At 32.3% G+C, this 22,800-nt stretch overlaps 1 protein-coding gene across 4 annotated transcripts in view; it reads left to right on the top strand.

Moving 5' to 3' along the window:
- Positions 1-317: 317 nt before the first annotated feature.
- Positions 318-22,800, top strand: part of LOC149477789 (zinc finger protein castor homolog 1-like) — a 31,012-nt gene continuing 8,529 nt past the window's right edge. For all 4 annotated transcript variants that reach the window (XM_089710475.1, XM_089710478.1, XM_089710477.1 and 1 more), the window contains exons 1-10: positions 318-1,154; positions 1,698-1,854; positions 2,235-2,370; positions 2,629-2,733; positions 3,124-3,190; positions 19,564-19,648; positions 20,516-20,642; positions 21,131-21,271; positions 21,605-21,806; positions 22,170-22,392. In XM_089710475.1, coding sequence (XP_089566601.1) covers positions 353-1,154; positions 1,698-1,854; positions 2,235-2,370; positions 2,629-2,733; positions 3,124-3,190; positions 19,564-19,648; positions 20,516-20,642; positions 21,131-21,271; positions 21,605-21,806; positions 22,170-22,392 — 2,045 coding nt within the window. In that variant the 5' untranslated portion in view covers positions 318-352. The remainder of the gene's footprint in view (positions 1,155-1,697; positions 1,855-2,234; positions 2,371-2,628; positions 2,734-3,123; positions 3,191-19,563; positions 19,649-20,515; positions 20,643-21,130; positions 21,272-21,604; positions 21,807-22,169; positions 22,393-22,800) is intronic.

Consider the following 22,800-nt stretch of genomic DNA (forward strand, 5'->3'; position numbering starts at 1 on the left):
ACAATAAAGTTAATCAAAAATCTTAACCTTTGATCTTTTAAATTTAACCTTTCGAGTGATATGTTCTTTCTCATCAATACAATGAAATTCTCATTGATACATCAAGCTTAGCAACAGGAACCGAAATCGATACAAATACATTATTTAATAAACAACGTTAACATTTTAAAAGCGAATCATAACATCGCACAGTATTCAGCTAATCTCAGCCAACAAAAGACTATTGTTAATTCAACATTGTCTCCATTTATATCGAAACAAAATGAATCATTATTATTGTAAATAAAGTGTTGAATTCAAATTTGATTGTTTGATTGTCGCAGGTCGGTCTCGGGTCGTGTGAGAGAGAGCGATGACTACCATGGCAGCGCATCAAGAATCTGTACATGAGCGTCTCCAGCCAGCTCCCGAAGAGCCCCTCTACATCCATGGAGCCTCCTGGGCAGAGACCAACGACAACCAGGAAGAGCACAGCACCGACATGTCCCCCTACTACAACATGCCCAAACGCAACAAAAGAAAGAACTTCAAGCCCAGATGCGCGCCCAACGCTAGCACTTTCTCAGACGAATCCAACGAGCACTGTGATATACAAAGTCCTGTCAATGGAAACGACAGAACAACACCAGACAACGCTGAAGACAACAGTTATTCGAAAATAGGCGTTAAGAACTTCAGCCTACTCAAGGGAGGCGCTGTGGATCTCAGCAGGCGATTAAGTACAGATTCCAATGAAAACATAGATTACCAGAACCGACTGTCGGAAGAGAAAAAGGTGGACACGTTTCAGAGATCGTACATTCATAGTTTACAAATGACCGACGGCGAAAAAGAGAGAACGGTGTTGAATTTTAACAATCTCCAGAATAAGACGTTTTGTGCCAAAAATCCTTTTGCTATATCGCAGCTAATTAAAACGAATTCACCTCCTCGGAGACGGGATTCTGATTCTGATGAAAATAAGGATATTAATTCGAATGATAGGGAGAACCAAGAAGGCATGGAGGGTCAGCAAAATGGTGATACAGCGAACAGGATTTTAAGGGATTACGCAATGAATACTATGAAGGAGTTACTGGGGATTTACGGGTTATCGTCTAACGAAGTGGCTGATGCCATAAGTGGGCAAATCAGGGCGTTGGAAGCGCTTCAAGGTAAGTGACAATGATGTATGTTTTTATGTAAATTATTATAATGAAGTATTCATATCCGTTTGCGGATTCGGTGGCATGTTGTAATAATACCGATACATGTTTTATTAATTTAATTTTAATGTTTAGGTATTAGATATGACAACTTTTAAAGTATGATTTATTGAATCGCGCCATATTATGTTTGAATAGAAATTCCACGACTTATTGAAGATATTGAAATGTCTCCGTTTTTGTTATCATAATTGATTTCAAAAATAAATCATATTATAAAAAATATTTCACTGTCTTAACGTTTATGTATTCCTGAAAGGCGGACACAAGTTACTAATTGAAATCAAATAACTATCCTAAAGTTACCAGTACAAAAATAGCTTATATTCAATTGCATTATATTAGTTTTAATTACTCTTATATATCAAACATTTAAAAAAATCAATAAAGAATCCACACAATATTTTATATCAAAAACATACAAATTCGAATAGTTCTAATTTTCAACCATTTTTAAAAGCCAAGCAGCTAAAAACTAACCTTCATCACCAGGGAAACCCTTCACCCAGATACCTTTAAGTCTCAAGCGAAGACATGACTCCGGAGACGCACCAGAACGTTTACGACGTTCATCGTCAGCGACTGAAGATGAAAGTTCCACTAACATCACCCCGCCGAAGACTCCAGATAATGATTTAGAGGCGCAAAGGTAATTTTTAGTTTTTTAAGCTTTTAGCTTCTAAAATACTTATTGTGTCGCATTAGCTTTTTTATCATAAAAGGGGATATTCTGTGAAAGAAATAATATTTCAAGGAATGTAAAGTACATCATTTAATTATTATTAATCCACTTCAAATTCTATGATTACAAATAAACGGTTTGTTGAGTTTTCTTTCATTTTATAAATTATAATTTATTAGTCTTGTAACACAAAATTGAACAATTTACGTTTCTGTCTTTGTATACCTCCGTAAACAGTGAACCATTTTTCGTGAACTTTTTAACTATTCATCTTTGTGTACCTATATGTACCTAACGTAAATCTCCGTAAACAATGAAGCGATTTTCATGAATTTTCTCATTTATAGACAACGGGCTCTCCAAATAATAAACCACCAGTCAATGAGGTTGTTCAAAAGCCAGCCTGCTGAGGAAGATGGTAGTGGTTCTGAAGATGGAGACCAGACCCTGGACCTGAGTGTCTCCAGGGATGGGGATGGACAGGTTCTTACAAATATTTCTAAATTAAAATCCTATCAATACGTCATTAAAAAATCCTTCACGTGTTCGAATTTTTTTATGTGAAAATGGGTGAAAATTGCATACTTAGTACATCTTTGTTTTTCGTTCACGCAAAAATTACTGATTATGCTGAAATTTGATGAAGACGATAAATAAATTATTAAAACTGTTGTCATTGTTACCTCCTTTATTTAAATCGGGTAAATACTGCTCTTTTTAATAAATCTTATTTTTTCATAGGAACAATCAACAACATCCAGCGCTGGTAACAGCGTATCGGAATTTGAACAACAAAACATGTTAATGAGGAAAAATCTAGAAGATTTAGCTAATCTACAAATGCAGGTAATTGAACAATATATTTTATATAATAAAAATAGTCACTAAACGTTATTTTAAAGCGATTAAATTTATTTTACTTAAACTACGAATAAATAAAAAAAATACAATATACCTAATTATTTATTATTGAGTACTTATGTAGTCAAAATAGTTTTACTGAAAAGTATATATATGTATCTGCACTAGAGGTCCGCCCCGGCTTCGCCAGTGGTACCTACATGTTTAAACTATCCTATCTCTCAAGTTGGATCGAACTGCACATGGTGTGCGAATTTTATTATAATCGGTTAAGTGGTTTAGGAGTCCATTGAGGACAAACATTGTGACACGAGATTTATATATATTAAGATATTATTATGAAAACTTAGAAATGTATAAAAAATGTATTTTTAGGGTTTCTTCCAAAAACAATCGATGATGGACGCTGAAGACTCACAAGAAAGAAAGTTACAAGCCAGTGGTAAGTACTAAATATATAAAAAACTTAATTTACAGGAAATATAGATATACGAACTGAAAATATTTTTTTTTATATCTTAAATTAAAACAAAAATGACTGTATTAACTGTAAATATAATAAATTACCTATAGGTAATAAAGACTATTATAATTTAAATGATTAGTTTCTGAATGGTTACATCAATAATAACTGAGCTAATCCTATTAATTAATAATAATTGTACACTTACAGGAAAAGGTAGAAACGTTAAAACTTTCAGTTTTCTTTAAACTAACTTTCGAATTAAGACGATCGTTATAAACTATGAAATATCTGTAAATCTGTTTAGAGGCGACGTTTGTGCAAACATACTAATTAAAATTAACAGTACTTTGCTAATACAGTTGTGAAACCAATGCAGTTTCATCTGTTTGCTAAAGTTACCTGAAAACCTATATATTTTGTAAATTATCAACACTTATATTATTACTTCTCTATACTTCTTTATCTTATTATGGTAGAAGGACAATAACTAAATGAGGTTAATAAAAATATTATACAACAATTTTCCAGGAAACAGAGAAATTAATTTCCCAATCTTTAAATAGGTTAATTGTTCTCTTTCATAATGTACCTATAAAAAATAAACACATTTTCATCACAATAAATATTAAGAATGAGGATTGACTGCCAGTAAATTGTAATTATTCCCGGATTACACATCTTAGCAGATGCCTGGATTATGGCAGAATCACCCCTATCACATGTCACTATTAACTAAGAAAATTCGTGTATACCATATCTATTACATGTCACTTCATTACCAACAAAATGAGTATACTATCTACAACATAACACGAAACTACACACCATTTTTAATTACCATAACCACATCCCACTAAAATTATAATCATATACAGAGCACACAAGATAAAACGCACCCGAAATGCCACAGACTAAATTATTTCTCCAGAAAACGGCAGATTCTTTACACGTATCCGTGAAAACTGACACATGACTAATGTATACTGTGATCGGCTATTTCGGATGTATCGATTCCGCAAATATTTACTTTCAACGATGAACTTTGATGAACCGATGTTTATTTTGAATAGTTTTAAGACTTTCTTTAATGATCATTCATTGAGTTTTTACATGATTTTAATGTTGGTAGATTAAACAGGATTTAAAAAATGCTTTGTATCGTTTTATGTTATGTCTTGTTACACCGTAGTCCCACTAAAATTTCGTTAGCAATTGTAGATCACTAACTAGAATACAATAAGTCACAGACATTCATGAACCAAAAGTTATATATTATATATGTACCAATTATATCCCATTCCTTATACAGTATAAATATTGGCATCAATGTCTTATTCCAACCCATTACTATCATCAAGCGAGAAGGGTTAAGTTTAACTGATCGAAAACATCTATACCAAGTTTTTCAAGACACAGATGTTCTAGCAGATTTAATAATTGTCAAAAAATCGGTCGAAACCACGTATACCAAGTTATACACAATATCATATAAATGGCACAGATCCCACGAAATCACAGCGACCCTACATCCTAGCCGGCCCCTAGCCACGTTGCGCTAAGTGTGGAAACCTCGACGAGCCTAATTTTCTCAATAGAGCGAATTCATTCAATTGAACGATGGGAGAGCGTTTCGTAACTCCCTCTGTCATCAATCTGTATTGCGCACGCGCATCGCGATGTTTTTTTATTATTTTTTCTGACTTTTTGAAGTGAAACTTCTATGCGCGTTGAGAGTAAAATTTCAGCGTCATGGTAATACCGTCACGTCATGGGGTAAAGCGACAATTTTTGTAGTATCTTTGTTTGTGTCAAAGAAGTTTCACTTCTGACACGTGGACACACACGCTCTTTTTATGTTTAAATTACGGTTTTTATCATTATACTAATGTTTAATGAATTATTCGTGTTTGCTGTCATAATACATTGGTATTAATTAGTACGATTAATTGTGTATTAATAAAATTTATTCAAATTATTGAATTTTTATAAATTCCTTACCTCAAATGATGTTTTAATAGCCAATAGATTACAGTTTCCTAACATGAAATAAATCAAACAGACCAATATCTTTGTATTAATGCAATTAAAAATATTATTGTGGAAACGCCTCAAAAACTGTAATTAACATTTAAATATTATAACTCTATAGCCTGCGGTTTAGACAGGGACAGAAATACGTTTTCCATAAACGCGAAAAAGGGAGGTAAGACCGAATTAATAAGTGGGAAGTTGAGATTTTATCGAAATTCGTGAACAATCGATGCGTCATTCGATTCTTTATTTGGATTCGAAATATTTTAAATTTCGTTTTACAAAGCATGTTATTTTAATTATTTATAACATCGCGATTCTGTTTTACGATGATTTCGAATGGATTTATTGTTTTTTAATGCTTTTAAATTGAATGTTTTGGGTATTTTGCGATGCGGGGATATGTTTTTTGTTTTCGTTCGTAAAAAGTATCTACAGTTTTGTTGAATGCTTAAATTCATGTAATTTTTTTAACTTTACTGTTCCTCTTAGTTATTATAAAAACGAATATAAATAAATTAGGTATTTATAGATACTCCGCGCATCACAGGACAAACAGATAAAAAATATTTCAAACGAAGTGTCAATAAATATACAAAACACGATTATAAAACTTGATTTAAAACTGTTAAAGTATCCCATTTCGCAGTCACTGAAACAGCTAAATAACTCGCTTATCAGTATACTGAGAATGTTATCAGCAAACCGTTTAGACATAACACTGATTAATTTGTTCCCGGAATATTTAATGGCGTCGTTCTCAGTAAAGCATTTAAGATGTTTTCGCGAATTGCTTAATCTTCTATTAACTAGTAGTCTGTTTAGCATTTATGCAAAACTACTGTACCGATTTTGATGATGTTTAGAAAGAAAATAGTTTAAGGGTACTTTTCAAAATCATCCTAAAATATGAAATACAGGTAGTAATTGACTGCGACGTTTTACATACCTTTTCTTCCCTTAATTAATGTTAATGAAAAATTTATTTGTTCGTTCATAAATTAATCACCCTGTATAGAAGGTAAATCTAATGATTTTAACCGTGTCCCACGTCAATGAAACGTACCGGACGCGTTGAAACTGAGCTATTATGCGGTAAATGGGAACCATTCTGCTATCTCGCCCCAACGTCCTCGGATATGCAATCAGACTGTTTGAAACACCCTATATCACGAGTTTATTATGACTAGATATATACCGCGAGTTTATGTAAATAGTTAAATACATAGTTTTTATGATTCTGAAGTAAATTTAGAATTAGGGGAAAACAATTAGGAGTTGTTTTTGCGAATGGTATGTACAGAGTATTTACTACAGCTTTGTGTACAAAATGTTTAATGGTTCTGAATTAAATTCTAAGTAGGGAAAGTAAATTTAAAGGTAATTACTAATTAGTAAAAATAAAACAACATAATTATTGTCTGTTTATTCAAGTACCCGGAAATAGCAAAACATATTCTGTAATATTTAATCTCTATTCTCGAAGCTTAAAATACATTCGAGATACATTTATTACAAAGTAAAAAAACAAATAAAATTGTATTCCAATAGGCAATTACGTAAATAGTGCATTACGCATGCATTACGCAAAAATCATGAACAAAAACGATAATAATAGTCGAATGCAAAATCGAATCGGCGATCTCGATAAATCGATTAATTACTCGATTGGGACCTAATCAGATATCGATTATATCGTAAAACCATTTGGCAATAAAAGTTTTATAGTGTCGTATATCTCGCAAAAACGCCAATTTAACTATAATAGTTTTTGTCTTGTTATCTTAAGTGCTGGTAGTACCTACAGTGGGCGAAATTCTAACGGAATTCATTAAATTTTGATTGATAAAATATAATGTAGATGAGGAAAGCTTTTTACTCGAATAAATTTACAAATAACTTTAAATATTCGAAATATAATATTAATATATTAGCTTTCCGCCCGCGGCTTTGCCCGCGTTTTCAAAGAAAAACTCGCATAGTTCCTGTTCCCGTAGGATTTCCGGGATAAAACCTATTCTATGTGTTAGTCCAAGTTTCCCCCTATCTATATGTTTGTCAATTTTCATTGTAATAGGTGTAGTAGTATTTGAGTGAAAGAGATTTGAATTCTGCATAAATCTTTAAATAAACTTTTAAAAGGATAACTCGAAATTCCTGAAATCTTTACGCCATATTTTCCACTCCTGTCATCTTGAAGCGAATAAAAGCATTAAATTCGCATTAAAATTACGTCTCTTCTTTCCATATTCATATCGAAACATTGGAATCCAAAAGAAATCCAATGACGAGGCTAGCGAGAAAAGGGAATTTGAAAGAAAAACCTGATTTATTTTACCATAACTTAGATTTCTGTTTATTTTAAATTTACTCTATATTTACATTATTATATATGTTTCTTACTAGATACTTTATGCGCAGTTTTAACGTTTTAAACAAAAAACATGGTTTGACTGACACTACATAATGTCCATAAAGAAACACAAACGAAAATATTTTACTCCTGAAAACATTTTTTTTCAAAAAGGCCTATGAAATTCCCTTAAACATAATCCCGGTTATCATCGGTATAGCGAGTAAAAAGGCAACACCTTCGGATTTAATGCGCGTATAATTTCTTTGTGGCACCGCAGAATGGGCAGACGTCATAAAATATGCATCTCTATGCGTGTGCGCATGTGTGTGGTGTGTGCGCATGGACTGGTTTGAGGGAAAGAGATTTATTATGTAATATATGTATTGCAAATTATTTAATGTTATTTTGTTCATAAAGTACTTACCTATAGCAGTTAGAAAATCAAGTGTGGTTTCTGACGGGGAAAGTATTTTTTTAAGCCTATTGATAATCTCCTAAAAATACTTGACTGCTATACAAATCAACCAAATGACAATAAGTACATAAATTAAGACTACATATTTATTTTTTAGATGAAATATAAACATTTTACTTACACAATATATTACGAGAAAACATTCATTTGTAAACTTCAAATTCCACGAACTTTACTTTTTTTTCGTTACTTCAATTTTTACTTCATATTTCGGTATCAATAAAATAAAATACAATCCCGCTTATGTGAACATACCATCAACGAACAAAGCACGCACACATACACAACCCAAACGCAAACACGCGCGTTTTGCATATTCATTGAGTTGGTATCTTTGTATAAAATTATACTACATTATTGTACATACGGAACGTTAATACTAAGTTACAATCTTGGAGATTCTATTGCTGAAGTTTCATCGAAATGTGTTTAGTAATATTTGTAGATTATGTAAAAGGTCCTATCTAAGATTAAGATGTTATCGAAATTGTGCCATTTTTGAGGGAACACCAATAGTTTTTTTTTTAATTAGGTCTTCACACAAACTGCCAAAAGGGTCGGAAAAGCGTTAAGTTTACTGAAATTGTTTAATTTTCAGGGAAATTTTCTTAATTTGTCATTCCGTAAGAAACTTCTACAACAGCAGAAAAATTTAAAAATATGAAGGCTGAAATCTGTACTCATTCTCAAGTTTTTGCATGACCATAATATTATGTCCTATAAATACCTATATCTAATTAAAAAGTTTGTATGTCTGTTTCCCATTTCGTTTTCGTTTTGTCTTTCTATTTCTAATTGTGCACTTATTATAAATACATTAGAAAGGTAACATGTATGTTTGTTAATAATTATCTCAAAAAAATAAAACAATATTAGGTTTTTTATTAAACACTAGCTGCGCCCCGCGGTTTCACCCGCGTGGCTGCGCTCCTGTTGGTCTTAACAGGATGATATTATAGCATATGGGCTATCTAACACTGAAAGAATTTTTCAAATCGGACCAGTACTTTCTGAGATTAGCGCGTTCAAACAGACAAACTCTTCAGCTTTACAATATTAGTATAGATGAAAGCTTAAAAGTGACCTAGGAGAAACAAATGTAGCTGTTACTTGGTAAATGTAGTTTTTGAGTTAAATCGTGACAAACATATAAAAAATCTGTTTATGAAATATAAGTTTACATTTTATTACGTCAACAGAATCGAACCAAAAACCGTATGTCAATTATTATGAGCCAAGTATTTATATAAATTCGAGATATTTCTTAGAATAAGCAAAAATAATTAAACAAAGGTTTTGTTTACATTTTTATACGATATCATCGTTTTCTGAGAAGCTCTTCAAGGTTATTGATGTTTAAATTTCGACTCTATTACAAAACATTAAAAGTTTATTTTGAATTGCGTTTCGCGTAAGTCCCTAAGTATCGCGTCTTATAAACATAAGTTTAGAAAGATCAAATAACTTGACTCAGTTTTTGTTTCCATATTTTTGACGGGTTTAAAACACGTTTCACTTATGAATAACTTCAACTAGCATAACAACTACTTCTTTAATTACTTCTTAACTATTCAAACCATCCTAAACGGCTAAACAATTTTTGATGAAACTTTTAACATACTAAAGCATACATACTACTTTTAGCATTTTAAAGCATTGAACCCAGAATTGCTAACGCTATATTAAAATTAATTAACCCACTTAAGGGCCACTAAATTCAAACATATTAAATATTTTCCTGTAATCGAACCTAGGACTTAGTAGAACTAAAAAGCGGCATTATAAAAAGGAAGATAAAATCGTAGTTAGGTAGTAACTTAAGTCGTCTACAAAGACCAATTATTTAGACCATAGAATAAATCCGACCAATTAAATCGGACTAAAGTCGATTGTATCGAGTTATCGATTCTTCTATCGATTATCGATTAATCGTAAATTATGTTATTGTTGTAGCGCGAACAAATGAATCGGAACTAATTACTATTTTACAAGTTTATTTTTATGCAAAACTACTTAAAAATAGTTCAAAAAATCACATAAAATTTCATTTTTTTATGGCATTAAGAAGTTTTAAACCGAAGTAGGTAGCTATTATGAAGAACAAACACACAAACATTTCTATTTAATCACTACATAGTATAAAACAAAGTCGCTTTCTCTGTCCCTAATCTCTATGTCCCTATGTATGCTTAAATCTTTAAAACTACGCAACGGATTTTGATGCGGTTTTTTTAATAGATAGAGTGATTCAAGAGGAAGGTTTTAGTATATAATTTATTATGTTTTAGACAAAGCGGGCGAAGCCGCGGGCGGTAAGCTAGTTAATTATAATAAGAAATATTCTCACAAAAGCTAGGCGCCAATAATCTATCAATGGATATAGGAATAGACTTAGACATGTCTAGAATTTAAAACCTAAGTAATAGGTGATTACGATTCAGCATAGTACTAGATTGGAAGCATGGGAATCGATGTGTTGTGTAATATTTTAAAATATTTAAGGGAATTTCATAGACACAATAAAAATAAAAAACATATTTTTTATCTATTTTTTTTAACAATAACTTTCAAGAGTAATATTATAGAAAGTATTTCAAATTATACTATCATATTAACAAAACTGCATGAAAACCTGCCCATCCGTTCCGTAGCTACAGTCTCATCAATAAACGTCACAAAACACGTTCAATTGAGCAATACAAAAACAAAAAACTAAACAAGATCATGCGGAATCGTTTACAATCAACAAGGGAGAGGATTTACAGACGGACACGGCAATTATTACGTATCGATGGCCATTAAACTCTATCGCTATGGCCATTTGATTTGATGTTGGTAGTTTAAATGTTTTAATTATCTGTGGAATTCGTCTTGTCTAGTTTGAGGAATAAATATTTGAGTTGAGTTCGAGTTATTATTGGGCTCTATCATTTCAAATTATAGAGAAAAAATTGCTTTCTAGATATTATATTTATAACCTCAAGATAATTTGGAAAATCCAAAAGTGCACGCCTCATAATTTTTTTTTTTTAAATTATTTATTAATTATTATTTTTGTTTATTTAATAACAATTAAACCACATCGAATCAGACCCTGAAAAATGAAAGGGTTCTATTCCTGAGCATACTCAAGCGTAAGAGAAAAAAAAAGACTCGATTAGTAAAGTATTTCGGTCGCTATCGTGTTAACAAGAAAAAGGATCCGCACATACAGACACACGGACGTCCAAGACAGAACTTTTTTAAACTGTTTTTTAACTAGTTTAAATAACAAAAATGACATCAAAAATATCATGAACGTTAAAAATAGTGTTTTTTCTTAATATGTGTGTGTATGTATTATCTTACAAGTGCAATGTATGATACATAAAGACATTTTAAGTTTGAAAAATCAGATGTTTTGCGCGAAGTGACAGTAGTACCCACCTCAACGCTTCGCTTATGAGGCGTGCAATAAGGAATCAAAATAATTCTGCTATATTTCCTTATTAAATATAATAATAGCACAGTAAAAATAACGAATATTATTTTAGCCCAAATAGTTATCATTATTAAAATTCCGAAATCGACAAAACCAAAAACTACGCACAAAAAATCCCGATATCCATAGCCAATGATCCACGTAACCACTATAGATCCTTTATCGATCGATCCCGATTTGATCTACGCGCATAATTACCCTTTCATCCGCCGCCGGTATGTAAACGTCACAGAGTAATTAATGACCTTCAGTATATAATTAAACAAAGAGTATCATATGACTAATGTATCTTTTTTGCTAACGGTACTTAGGAAAGCCTAAGTTGGTACTTTCTGTACTTAGATTTTTACTTATGAATATATTATGTATATGTACCTATAAAGTATGTATATAATTAAAGATAATATGACTAATGTACCCTTTTTGCGAACGGTACTTACTGCTTGGATACGCCTAAGCTTTTAGTGTAGGTACCTTGGTACCTACCAAGAAGAACTACTTTAGGTACCTACCTAAAGTAGTGTTTGTTTTTATACTATGTAATTGTTCAAAATATACGAAATTCATACATCAATATTTTAATAAAATGCTTCATAGAAAAGTGTAATTTCTGAAATAATTTGTTTTTAATAATAATTGTTTTTAATAAAAATTTAGTTAAAATACAACAAAAGTTAAAATAAGCAATTCAAAAATAAACACTACCTGTAAGATAAACATCGAGCCATAAGTACTTTGTTCTATTTCATTAAATTATAAGTGACCTTATCAAATTTAATAAAAAAACACAAACTTATACAATTTAACAAGTGTAAAACATTTAAAGAACCATTATTATTGTACAATACTCAAATAAAAAATCCCACGCGAAACAATGAAAAATGTTTTTTATCGAAACAGGAAAATTAGTAACACTTCGTTCATTACTTTAACATAATTGTGAATTATCTTAAACAAGATCGAGTTAACACGTTCACTGCGGCATGTCCAGTATCGGGCCATCAGCGACTACACCACAGTGCGGCGCCCAAAATCGCAGTTTTCACCGTGGTGCGGCGAGGTTTTTTATATGTTAATCAATGACTAGAAAAGAGACAAATATATTTTTGTGATCACAGTTTGAAGTAGGACTCAATTTCGTTTAAAAATCGTATGGCAAAATATTGGACCAACGCATAGAAAAGAAACCGTTTCTTTTGTGTGCGGCATGTCAAATATTTTGCCATGGACAAGCACCTCATGCCGCACTGTACTGCGAGCGCGCCGCGTGTCAGTCTCGCATAGTGATGCACCAGGACCGAAGCACTTTTCTTTTGAGTTTTTTTAAATGACAATGATACCTTAAAGGCTTTAGTTTTTTTACTTTCTTTTATTTCGTAGCATAAATGCAAAAATGTGATGACAGTTGTGAAAATAATATAAAACATTAAAACAAAAGTTACTGAACAAATTAAAACAAAAGTTACTGAACAATTTCCTGATAGTACTCTATCAAGTAGGTACCTTGTTTTATATGTGTTTTTTTTTTGTATCGACGATCTCGTTATCTGTTAACAAACAGACTGAAATATACAAAATTGATTTATATCGATATCGATGTTTTATTTTACAGTGTTTCCCATCGCTATTACTGTAAACATGCCGTATCAACGCAGTGCGGGATGGCAAATAATTTTTCACAAAATCAGTGGTTTACATTTTCCCTCATATCTTTTAAACTATTCGGTCAAACTAAAAGCTATTCATGCGGTATATACAAGACTATATATACTATTATCTGAAAAAAAAATTTTTGAAATATCTTGAAATTTCATGAAATTATTAACCTTCAAAGTCAGAAGGTGCGATGTGATAAAAATGGCTCATGACGCACAGTGGTGAACTTGCCGATGTGAAGTATGGAAGACATGCCGCAACAACGGTAAGTTTGGCATTTTAGGTGCCGCAGTGAACGTGTTAAGTAAGAAATACGTAGCTTATTTGTAGATTATTGTATTTGTATTATTCGCAGAATTAAAATCGATATCAATTGATCTTATAGAAACAACTTGTTTAAAATTGTAGAATTAAAAATTTGGTTCATATCAGTGGTGTTTGTTCGCAATAAAAGGTAGCCTATGTTCTTTCTCAGGGTCTAAAGATTGTCTTTGCCAAATTTCATCAAAATCGGTTGCGAGGGGGAGGGGAAAGCGTAGGTAACAGACAGACAGACAGACAGAGTTACTTTCGCATTTATAATATTAGTAGGGATTAAAAGCAGTTAAAAAACCAAAACGATTAAATCTGACCTCACTACTTTAAATTACTCAAACTCAAAAGTTTTTTATTTTGAACTTGAACAAGAGCTTATTACATTTCTAAAAACCACACTTGAAATATAACTTCTACCAAAATCAGTAAGACACTCAAATCAATTTCATAATATCAGAAACCTCAAAATTGCATCAAAAACGTTCCCATAAAACAATGGGATATTTATAGGATTTTGTAATCCCACTCAACCAAAACAATGGTAATGGGATTGGATGCACCCAACGGAAAAATATATCGAAAGTCGGGTGTGTCACATCCTTTGAAATTCTTAGAAATGTTTCCAATAATGTTATTTTAAAGGTATGATTTTTATCTATACTAATATTATGAAGCTGAAGAGTTTGTTTGTTTGTTTGTTTGAACGCACTAATCTCAGGAACTACTGGTCCGATTTTAAAAATTCTTTCGGTGTTAGATAGCACATTTATCGAGGAAGGTTATAGGCCAACAGGAATGGCGCACTGCGGGTAAAACCGCAGGGCACAGCTAGTGATAATATAGAGATGGCAAGTATAGAGTTTCTTGCCAGTTCTTCTCTATAGAAACTGCTTTACGAATCAATGGTATCTCAATGCTTTGTATTATGAAGATTTAAAAGCGTTTTATGAAGCTTATAAAGTTATAAATAACTAGCGGTCCGCCCCGGCTTCGCCCGTGGTACATATGAAAAATAGATGTTGGCCGATTCTCAGACTTACCCGATATGCACAGAAAATTTCATGAGAATCGGTCCACCCGTTTCGGAGGAGTATGCAGACTAACATTGTGACACGAGAATTTTATATATAAGATTAGAACATAATAATTATTAAGTTAGCAGCTCATAATATAATATTTTTTAGTAAACGGCAAATCTTCATTGTAATACATCTTAATATATATAAATCTCGTGTCACAATGTTTGTCCTCAATGGACTCCTAAACCACTTAACCGATTATAATAAAATTCGCACACCATGTGCAGTTCGATCCAACTTGAGAGATAGGATAGTTTAAACATGTAGGTACCACGGGCGAAGCCGGGGCGGACCACTAGTATTATTATATGAACGTTATTATGTATCGTCAACTTAGACATACACAATATTATAGTAAAAACAGTTTCCATAAACGAACCTACTTTTTCTACAAATCAAACTGTATCGAAGACAAATAATTATGATATCAAACATGAATCTTCTGACTCGACACGAATAAAAAACCAAACAGAGCCAATTAAAAATATATATTATACAAAGGTAATTAAAGTCCTTTTTCGCATTAACATGTCTATTTCATCACTTGAAAAGAAATTCCTTCCAGTCAATCGCAATAGAACATATTTATCCCTAACCATCTAGATGACTGAGATCGTCAACCTATTGGTTAATATAATAAATATATTTTTTTCTAGACTGCCTATTTTCCTACTTATAACATCATCCTCTAATTATTATTAATTGCTTTCACGAGTTGACCGCTGTACAGATTTGGATGAAACGAAAATATAAGAAAACCTAGGGTTAAACTTAGGCTAGCTTTTTCGTCACAAATCAATCTCTAAAGGGTTGGAAAAGGGTATAAACTATAAAGTTAGACAGCTAGTAGATATTATATACATAGGTAAAACATGTATCGTACTAATCGTATAAACGACAAAATTTGTATGGATGGTTGGATATTACTCAATTTCTCAACGGGTGACTGGATATAGATTCAATTTAACACAGATATAGGATATAGTCTCGACACACGCTACCTTAGGGATGAACTAATATAATTTTAGTAACTAAATCTATATATTTCTGAGCATAAAACTGTTAATGATATTTAGTTGAAATGTCATAAATAAATGCCATTGTTACTCAAAGCTTAAATCAAATTTAATTCAAATTTTCACCGACATAAAATTCAAAACCTCACCATTTTCCAAAGCCCTCAGCTATTGCAAATAAAATTACATAAAACCAACTAATTAGATTTGATTGACCAATCAAATATTTTACATAGCTATAAAGTAAAAACGAATAAAATGTTTACGATCCCCGCCATAGAATCTGATTATTACGAGTTCAATAACTGCAACATCAATTCCTTGCATCCTCAACCGTCTTCCATCTCAATTGACATTTATTCCCTACAAGTATCTTCAAAATGTAAATTTACACCTACCCGCAATCGATATTCAACCCTACACCATTATGTTACAGTTCAATTTCCGTTCATTGAATGAAATTGCTGGAAACAATTTGAACTCTGTTCGTTTGTAATAGGGATCACTAAAGTTTGTAAGCTGCAAGTATAAGGCATACGCGGCTAAAGTAACTTGATACGTGATATTGATTGGTTTATTAAGACCGCTTATTGAGAGAAGGGGTCAACTTATTTTGGTTTTTTGTCGCTGTTGGGATAGGCGGAGCATGGTTCAGACCTGATATCGATAATATATTGTTTTATTAATGAGTAAATATTACATTGTGATTAACTTATAGTTTATCGTTGTTTATTAAATAACAGATTTTGTTTGTTTGTCAATCTATGAAACTACGTTTTTAGTGCGAAAAATAATAGAGCATAATGAAGCTCGATTCTCCTTATACTGTAAGAAACTCCTGTCATACAAATAATATTCTTTACACCATAGAAATGGTATAATATGTGATATTTGACTTTCCTAGAGCTTATAATAATCACTACATCGTATAAAACAAAGTCGCTTTCTCTGTCCCTAAGTATGCTTAAATCTTTAAAACTACGCAACAGATTTTGATGCGGTTTTTTTAATAGATAGAGTGAGGAAGGAAGGTTTTAGCACAGACTAATAATAATATACTACGGTTTTAGTATATAATTTATTATGTTTTAGACAAAGCGGGCGAAGCCGCGGGCGGAAAACTAGTAAAAATATAAAGCCCAGTTAAAATTTGATATAGCAGACAAATCAGCGAGCCATAATTATTTAACAAAAAATCATAATACATTATGTTATAAAAAACAATACTATATAAAAATTTGTCCACGTTCCAACGTGAGTCACGTGTATATGCGTCAACATTTACGTGGTTATTACATGACTAGTAGCTTAGTAACTAGTATGTTACTAAGCTACTATTAGCACAGAATAGGATACTAAAGCACTGAATTAAAAAAAACTTTTTACAAATTGCATTTCATACAAAAATCATAAAAAAATTTGATCAAAAAATATTGAAAAAGGCATTTTTGTAAAAAAAATTAAACTTCCAAACTGAATCTAAAACAACGAAACAAGAAAACAATACTCACCTTTCCGCAATCGGTTAATCTCTAGCATTGTGTTAAGCAATGTCGAAACGTGTTTTTGAGAACTTTTCTAAGCCGCATTAATACCTATACTTATGTAGATTGAACACAATGGATGTTAACATACGGACCTATAATTTCAGGTTATGTAAGCGGGTACAGGGCCGGACTCTAAATATTAGAGGCCCCGGATATATTGAATTTAATATTTTGGTCAAAAACTGAAATTGAACATGATTATTGATAGTCTAGATGTATTTGTAGCTTAAGTTATAAAAAAAATAATAAATAAAATAAAAATAAAATAAAATTTATATTAAGTATGTATGCATCAAAGATGAGGATTCAAAAAATCTTCCTGGAAGTTTTTTGTCTATGTTTAAAGATATCTGAATATCAAATGTGCAGTTTTTATAGCTTGATGTTAAAACCATTTTTCCATATTTTAAACTTATATGAAACAATAAACGATGACATGGAATGTTATTCTACATTAATTAATATTGAATAATTTATTTATTAATAATACATAAATTATAGCCCGTATGTTAATACATAACGGGACCCTGAATTATGAATTAACAGTCCGTCCCTGTTCACATTCAAAATAATACACGATATTTAGAGAGCTCATTATTAATGAAGTAGGGATCACTTGTTTCACCGTTAATGGCTCACGATTTTATAAGTGATTGTGCGAAAATTGTGTAGAAAACGAAGCGTAGCGTTATAATAGATGATATGTAATATAATTATTAATTATATATTATAGCATCATTATAGTACAAAACTTCGATAAAATTAAAAGTGGTTCGCTATTATTCGGATCAAATGCAATTATATCAATTATTTTTTGTATCAATGGTTATATTTATTGAGAATTGATTGAACCTTTTCTGTTACGTTTGCCAAATGTGGCAAATTAGCATTCTAAGCTATCACAAACTTTGAGTCCTTCTAAATTCTACTCCAAAGCCTCCCAGTTACACTAACAACTAGATTTTGAGATAAAATTTGCTCAACATCAAGAAATACAAGATAATATTTATAAAAGCAATCAAAACAAGAATAAATCAACGATACAATCACAAAAAAGTTATTCAAAAACATTTTTATGTAATGTACATAATGATCTACAATGGCCAAGAGTGACTCGGAGAAAACGTTGATTAATTACCATAATAATTTATTTGATACTCAAAAACTTGATATGGGGAGGGGCCGGATACGACTCCTTTTGAACTAGAACAGTGCCGCTAAGGCTGGTGAGTGACGAGCGTTTTTGGTGCGTTTTGAACGCGTTTATTTTTCAGAAAATATATTTTTTTTTTGTTCACCAAAACAGTGAAATGTCTGTAGATAGATGTGATTTTTATAACTATTGACGATAAATAAATGATGATATTATGTTCGCTCGAAACAATATATACCCATTCAATAATTAAACGCAGAACATACATGGAAAATTCATACTTGCAAAAACATAATTGTACTTGCAAAAATATACTTTCTACTATTAACTAAAATGTCAACTAAGTAAATTGATCATTATCCTCTTTAATTAAAAATAAAAATGTGTGCGTGTACTAGTGTACACACGTAAGAAGTGAAACTTCTTTATGACCTTATTTTTCAAAAAATAATTTACCATATGCAACTTTACAGAAATACGTCGAATCACGCGCGGTAGGGATAAGAAAAAGATGGCACGTAACGGAAAAATGTCACGCGTAACGAAAAAATGTTACACTAATTTTCTTTCCAACCCCGATAAAGAAGTTTTACTTCAAAAATCACATGAAAATTCCTTCAATGTAAAGGAAATGTTACATCGTTTATTATGTTACGAAACCAGTCGGCTCTACGCATTTCGCGTTCAAAACGCTCGTACACAACCTCCCTAAACAATAGACGTACTTAATACTCTGTCGGGTTATTAAATACTTCGTATACGATGAAAACAGTACATTGTTCCTCTTGAATATGATGCATGGACGTGATTTAGCTGTTTCGAACAAAAGAATGAGTTTTGGAATCAGTTGAATGTATTACATTTTATTCTGAATACGTTATGAGTGAACACAATGTACAGATCGTGTTAAAATATTTAGACTGTTTTAGAGTTCCATAGAAACTGGTCAATTAATTTTCCTTGCTTTAGTTGTTTCGTGAAATTACTTTTTGAAGTGAAACTTTCGTTGCGTTGAGAGTAAAATTTCAAGGTCGCGTCATGGCAATACCGTCACGTCATGGGTAGGCAGTAGGGTAACGAATTTGGTATATTTGAATCTTGCCAAAAAAGTTTCACTTCTGACACGTGTGCTCGGCACACATGCTCTTTTTTCGATGATGTAACTTTTTTCATAATTATAGTTGTCAGGTTGGTAGTTCTGTGTAGTATAAATTATTTATTTTATCTTCTTTGTTCTCAGGTCTGCTATCAGCGTTAAATCATTTGGACCAAGCTCGCAAGAATTCCCTTCAAACCAACGTCGACTATTCTAGATACGTTAAAAGGTAATTGATTGATTTTAAGTCTCACTTACGGCCAGTTTCTGATTTGACGTTAAGAACAAATCAAACTTAAAAAATAATATTCTCGTGAGTGACATATAAGCTTTCTCAAACCTTAATCAAATGAAACCGACTTTTAACACTGAAATATTTCATTTTCTTTCTTATTGGAAATGAAAAGCTTTGGCACTCGTTATAACAGCTTTAACCATCAAATCACCATCTTCGTTATGGTACGGGAGCCAGGAACAGATTTTATGACCAAGTTCCTCTCAAGCGGTAATTAGTAAAATGCATCAAAGTATAGTATTATGAAGCCTCGTGACAGTCAACTGGAGCTCGGTTGGGGGGAAGAGCGGTTGTAGCCTCCCGTATCAGCTGACGGTTTTTCCACCAAGATACAACTAGCTGACCTATATATTTATCCACAGTTACATATAAGCTATCATCAGGTAATTTTTGTTTGAGAGGAAATCACGGAAAATAATTTTTTTTCTTTCATGTTCGAGACACCAGCTGACGTATAATACCATGTTGTAACCAGCTGATTATTTTTTTTCGTTGAGATATTGGGTTAGCTACAATTTGACAAATTTTTAGCTGAGAGAAAATGAATGAATGAATGTATTTTTTTTTCCTACGTGCGTGGGAGGCTACAACCGCTCACCCCCCCAACCAAGCGCCAGCTGACGTTCACGAGGCTTTATAATACTATACTCTGAGGCGTCTGACGAATTATCTCTTGAGAGGAAATAATTAACCAAATTTGCACCTGGCTCCCGTACCATTATTATTGTAGATATTCTAAACCAAGAAATGAACCTTATTTTTAATCTAGTCAACTGCTAAGTAATTTCTTTTCAAAACCAGGTACAGCTCAACACTAGAATGCGGGTCATCATATTGCAAGGATCTAGGTTACAGAGAACACTTCCATTGCATGGACTGTACAGCCAGGGTATTCTGCAAGAAGGAGGAGATGATCAGACACTTCAAGGTAAGAATTCAGCTATTTGATAAAGTCGATTGAAGAAGTAGGGTCGTGGTTGGTTCTACAATCTAAGGCTCGTCCTAAAATCTACTACGTCAAAGCAAAAGACGTTTTCCCGCTTCACGATGATATTATCCATACTAATATTATAAATGCGAAAGTAACTCTGTCTGTCTGTCTGTTTCTCAATCACGCCTAAACTACTGAACCAATTTGCATGAAATTTGGTATGGAGATATTTTGATACCCGAGAAAGGACATAGGCTACCTTTTATTGCGAAATATGTACCACGGGCGAAGCCGGGGCGGACCTCTAGTATTGCATAAATTATGAATATTCACAAAATCAATTCAAAAATATTGCTTATTGTCACCGATATATTCGTCTTATTTACAGTAGAAACAGTAGTTTTGCATCAAACCTATAAAAAAGCAACCATTCCAACCAATATATTCCGATATAAATTGTTAAAGTAACATATTAACTTTCACAGTGGCACAAAAAACGCGACGAATCGCTAGCTCATGGTTTCATGCGTTATTCTCCGTTGGATGACTGCTCCGAGCGCTTCTCCGACTGTCCCCACAACAGAAGTCAAACCCACTACCATTGCATACAAGATGGCTGTGATAAGGTATGTATATAACAAGAAAATTGAAATATAAATAAATTACAATAATATCATCTAAATATTGACATGGGCACTAACTAATAAGGTGAATGACAAAATCCACGGCAATCACCATTTTTTTCTTCAAAATATAGATAATAAGCAAAGCATTTCTAAGCGTATGCATAATTTCAAAAAAAATAAGTCACTTGAGTGTTATTTTATTTCCTATTGCAATTTGATAAAACGAAGAAGAGAAATCCTCATACGACTACTTTTACCTTTTTTGTCTTCTACATACACTACGTACTTTACGCATACCACTTTAAACTATACCTATACAATTTACCTTTCCAGGTATACATATCAACATCAGACGTGCAGATGCACGCCAATTACCACAGAAAGGACTCAGCGATCCTCCAGGAGGGCTTCCAGAGGTTCAGAGCCACTGAGAGCTGTGCTGCTCCTCATTGTATCTTCGCTGGCCAGCGGACCACACACTTCCACTGTAGAAGACCTGGCTGCACTTATACGTTTAAGAATAAAGCTGATATGGGTAAGTATTTATATCAAAATCGAATGCTTATTGTTCTATTTTTTTTTATATATGCAGATAGTAATAATTAATGTTCAGTAGTTAGTATTAGATCTGACGCGATTTGTCATTCCCGGATCTTCATCATAATAAATTCCAACTGAATTCTTTTGAAAACTCGACATTTTTAATCTCCTGAATAAAAATACGTTCAATTTTTTTATGTAGCTATACGTTATCTATGGTTGTAATAAGCACATTTGCAATTAAGACCATTTTTGCATTTCTTTCAATTCTTTGATTTTATTTATCAACTAGATCAATTCAAATAATTTCTTTAACTTCAACCTCTTTCTCACCGTTACCATATTATCCACCACACAGAAAAACACAAAACCTACCACATCAAAGACGAGGCCCTTTCCAAGGACGGCTTCAAGAAGTACATGAAAAGTGAAGCCTGCCCGTACCGCGAGTGCCGCTTCAGCCGCACCTGCAACCACATCCACTGCATCCGACCGCATTGTAACTACGTGCTGCACTCTAGCAGCCAGATCTTCACGCATAAGAGAAAGCATGAGAGGAAGGAACAGGAGATGAGCTTTGGGTATGATTTCTCGTAATTTTTTATTGTTTATCATACTTTATTTTGAGATGTCATTTTTTATGAACTATTGTCTGTTTTATCATAAGATGAATAATGAATATTGATTACATCTATATTCCATGTCGATTATAATATACACTTTTACTGATAATATAACATTACTTTAGTTCATCTGAATACACAGCTACATAATATCAGTTTAGTTTAGTAAACAGCTAAAAATCAAGATTTGAAACTCGTTTCAATACGTTTTGCTTACACAATTCTATATAATGGTTATTTAATCAATTAGATGTTTTGTTCATTTTTACTTTCACCAAATTATTTTCTGCTTAAATCTCGAATAGATTAACAAGATAATCTTTGGCAAATATTTTGTCATCCAAGTTTGGTATTAAACACTATAGT

Source organism: Colias philodice, chromosome 24 (genome assembly GCF_061535455.1).
Source record: "Colias philodice isolate Cphi_HAF_F1 chromosome 24, ilColPhil1 Martin Lab GWU primary, whole genome shotgun sequence".
Taxonomy (NCBI): domain Eukaryota; kingdom Metazoa; phylum Arthropoda; class Insecta; order Lepidoptera; family Pieridae; genus Colias; species Colias philodice.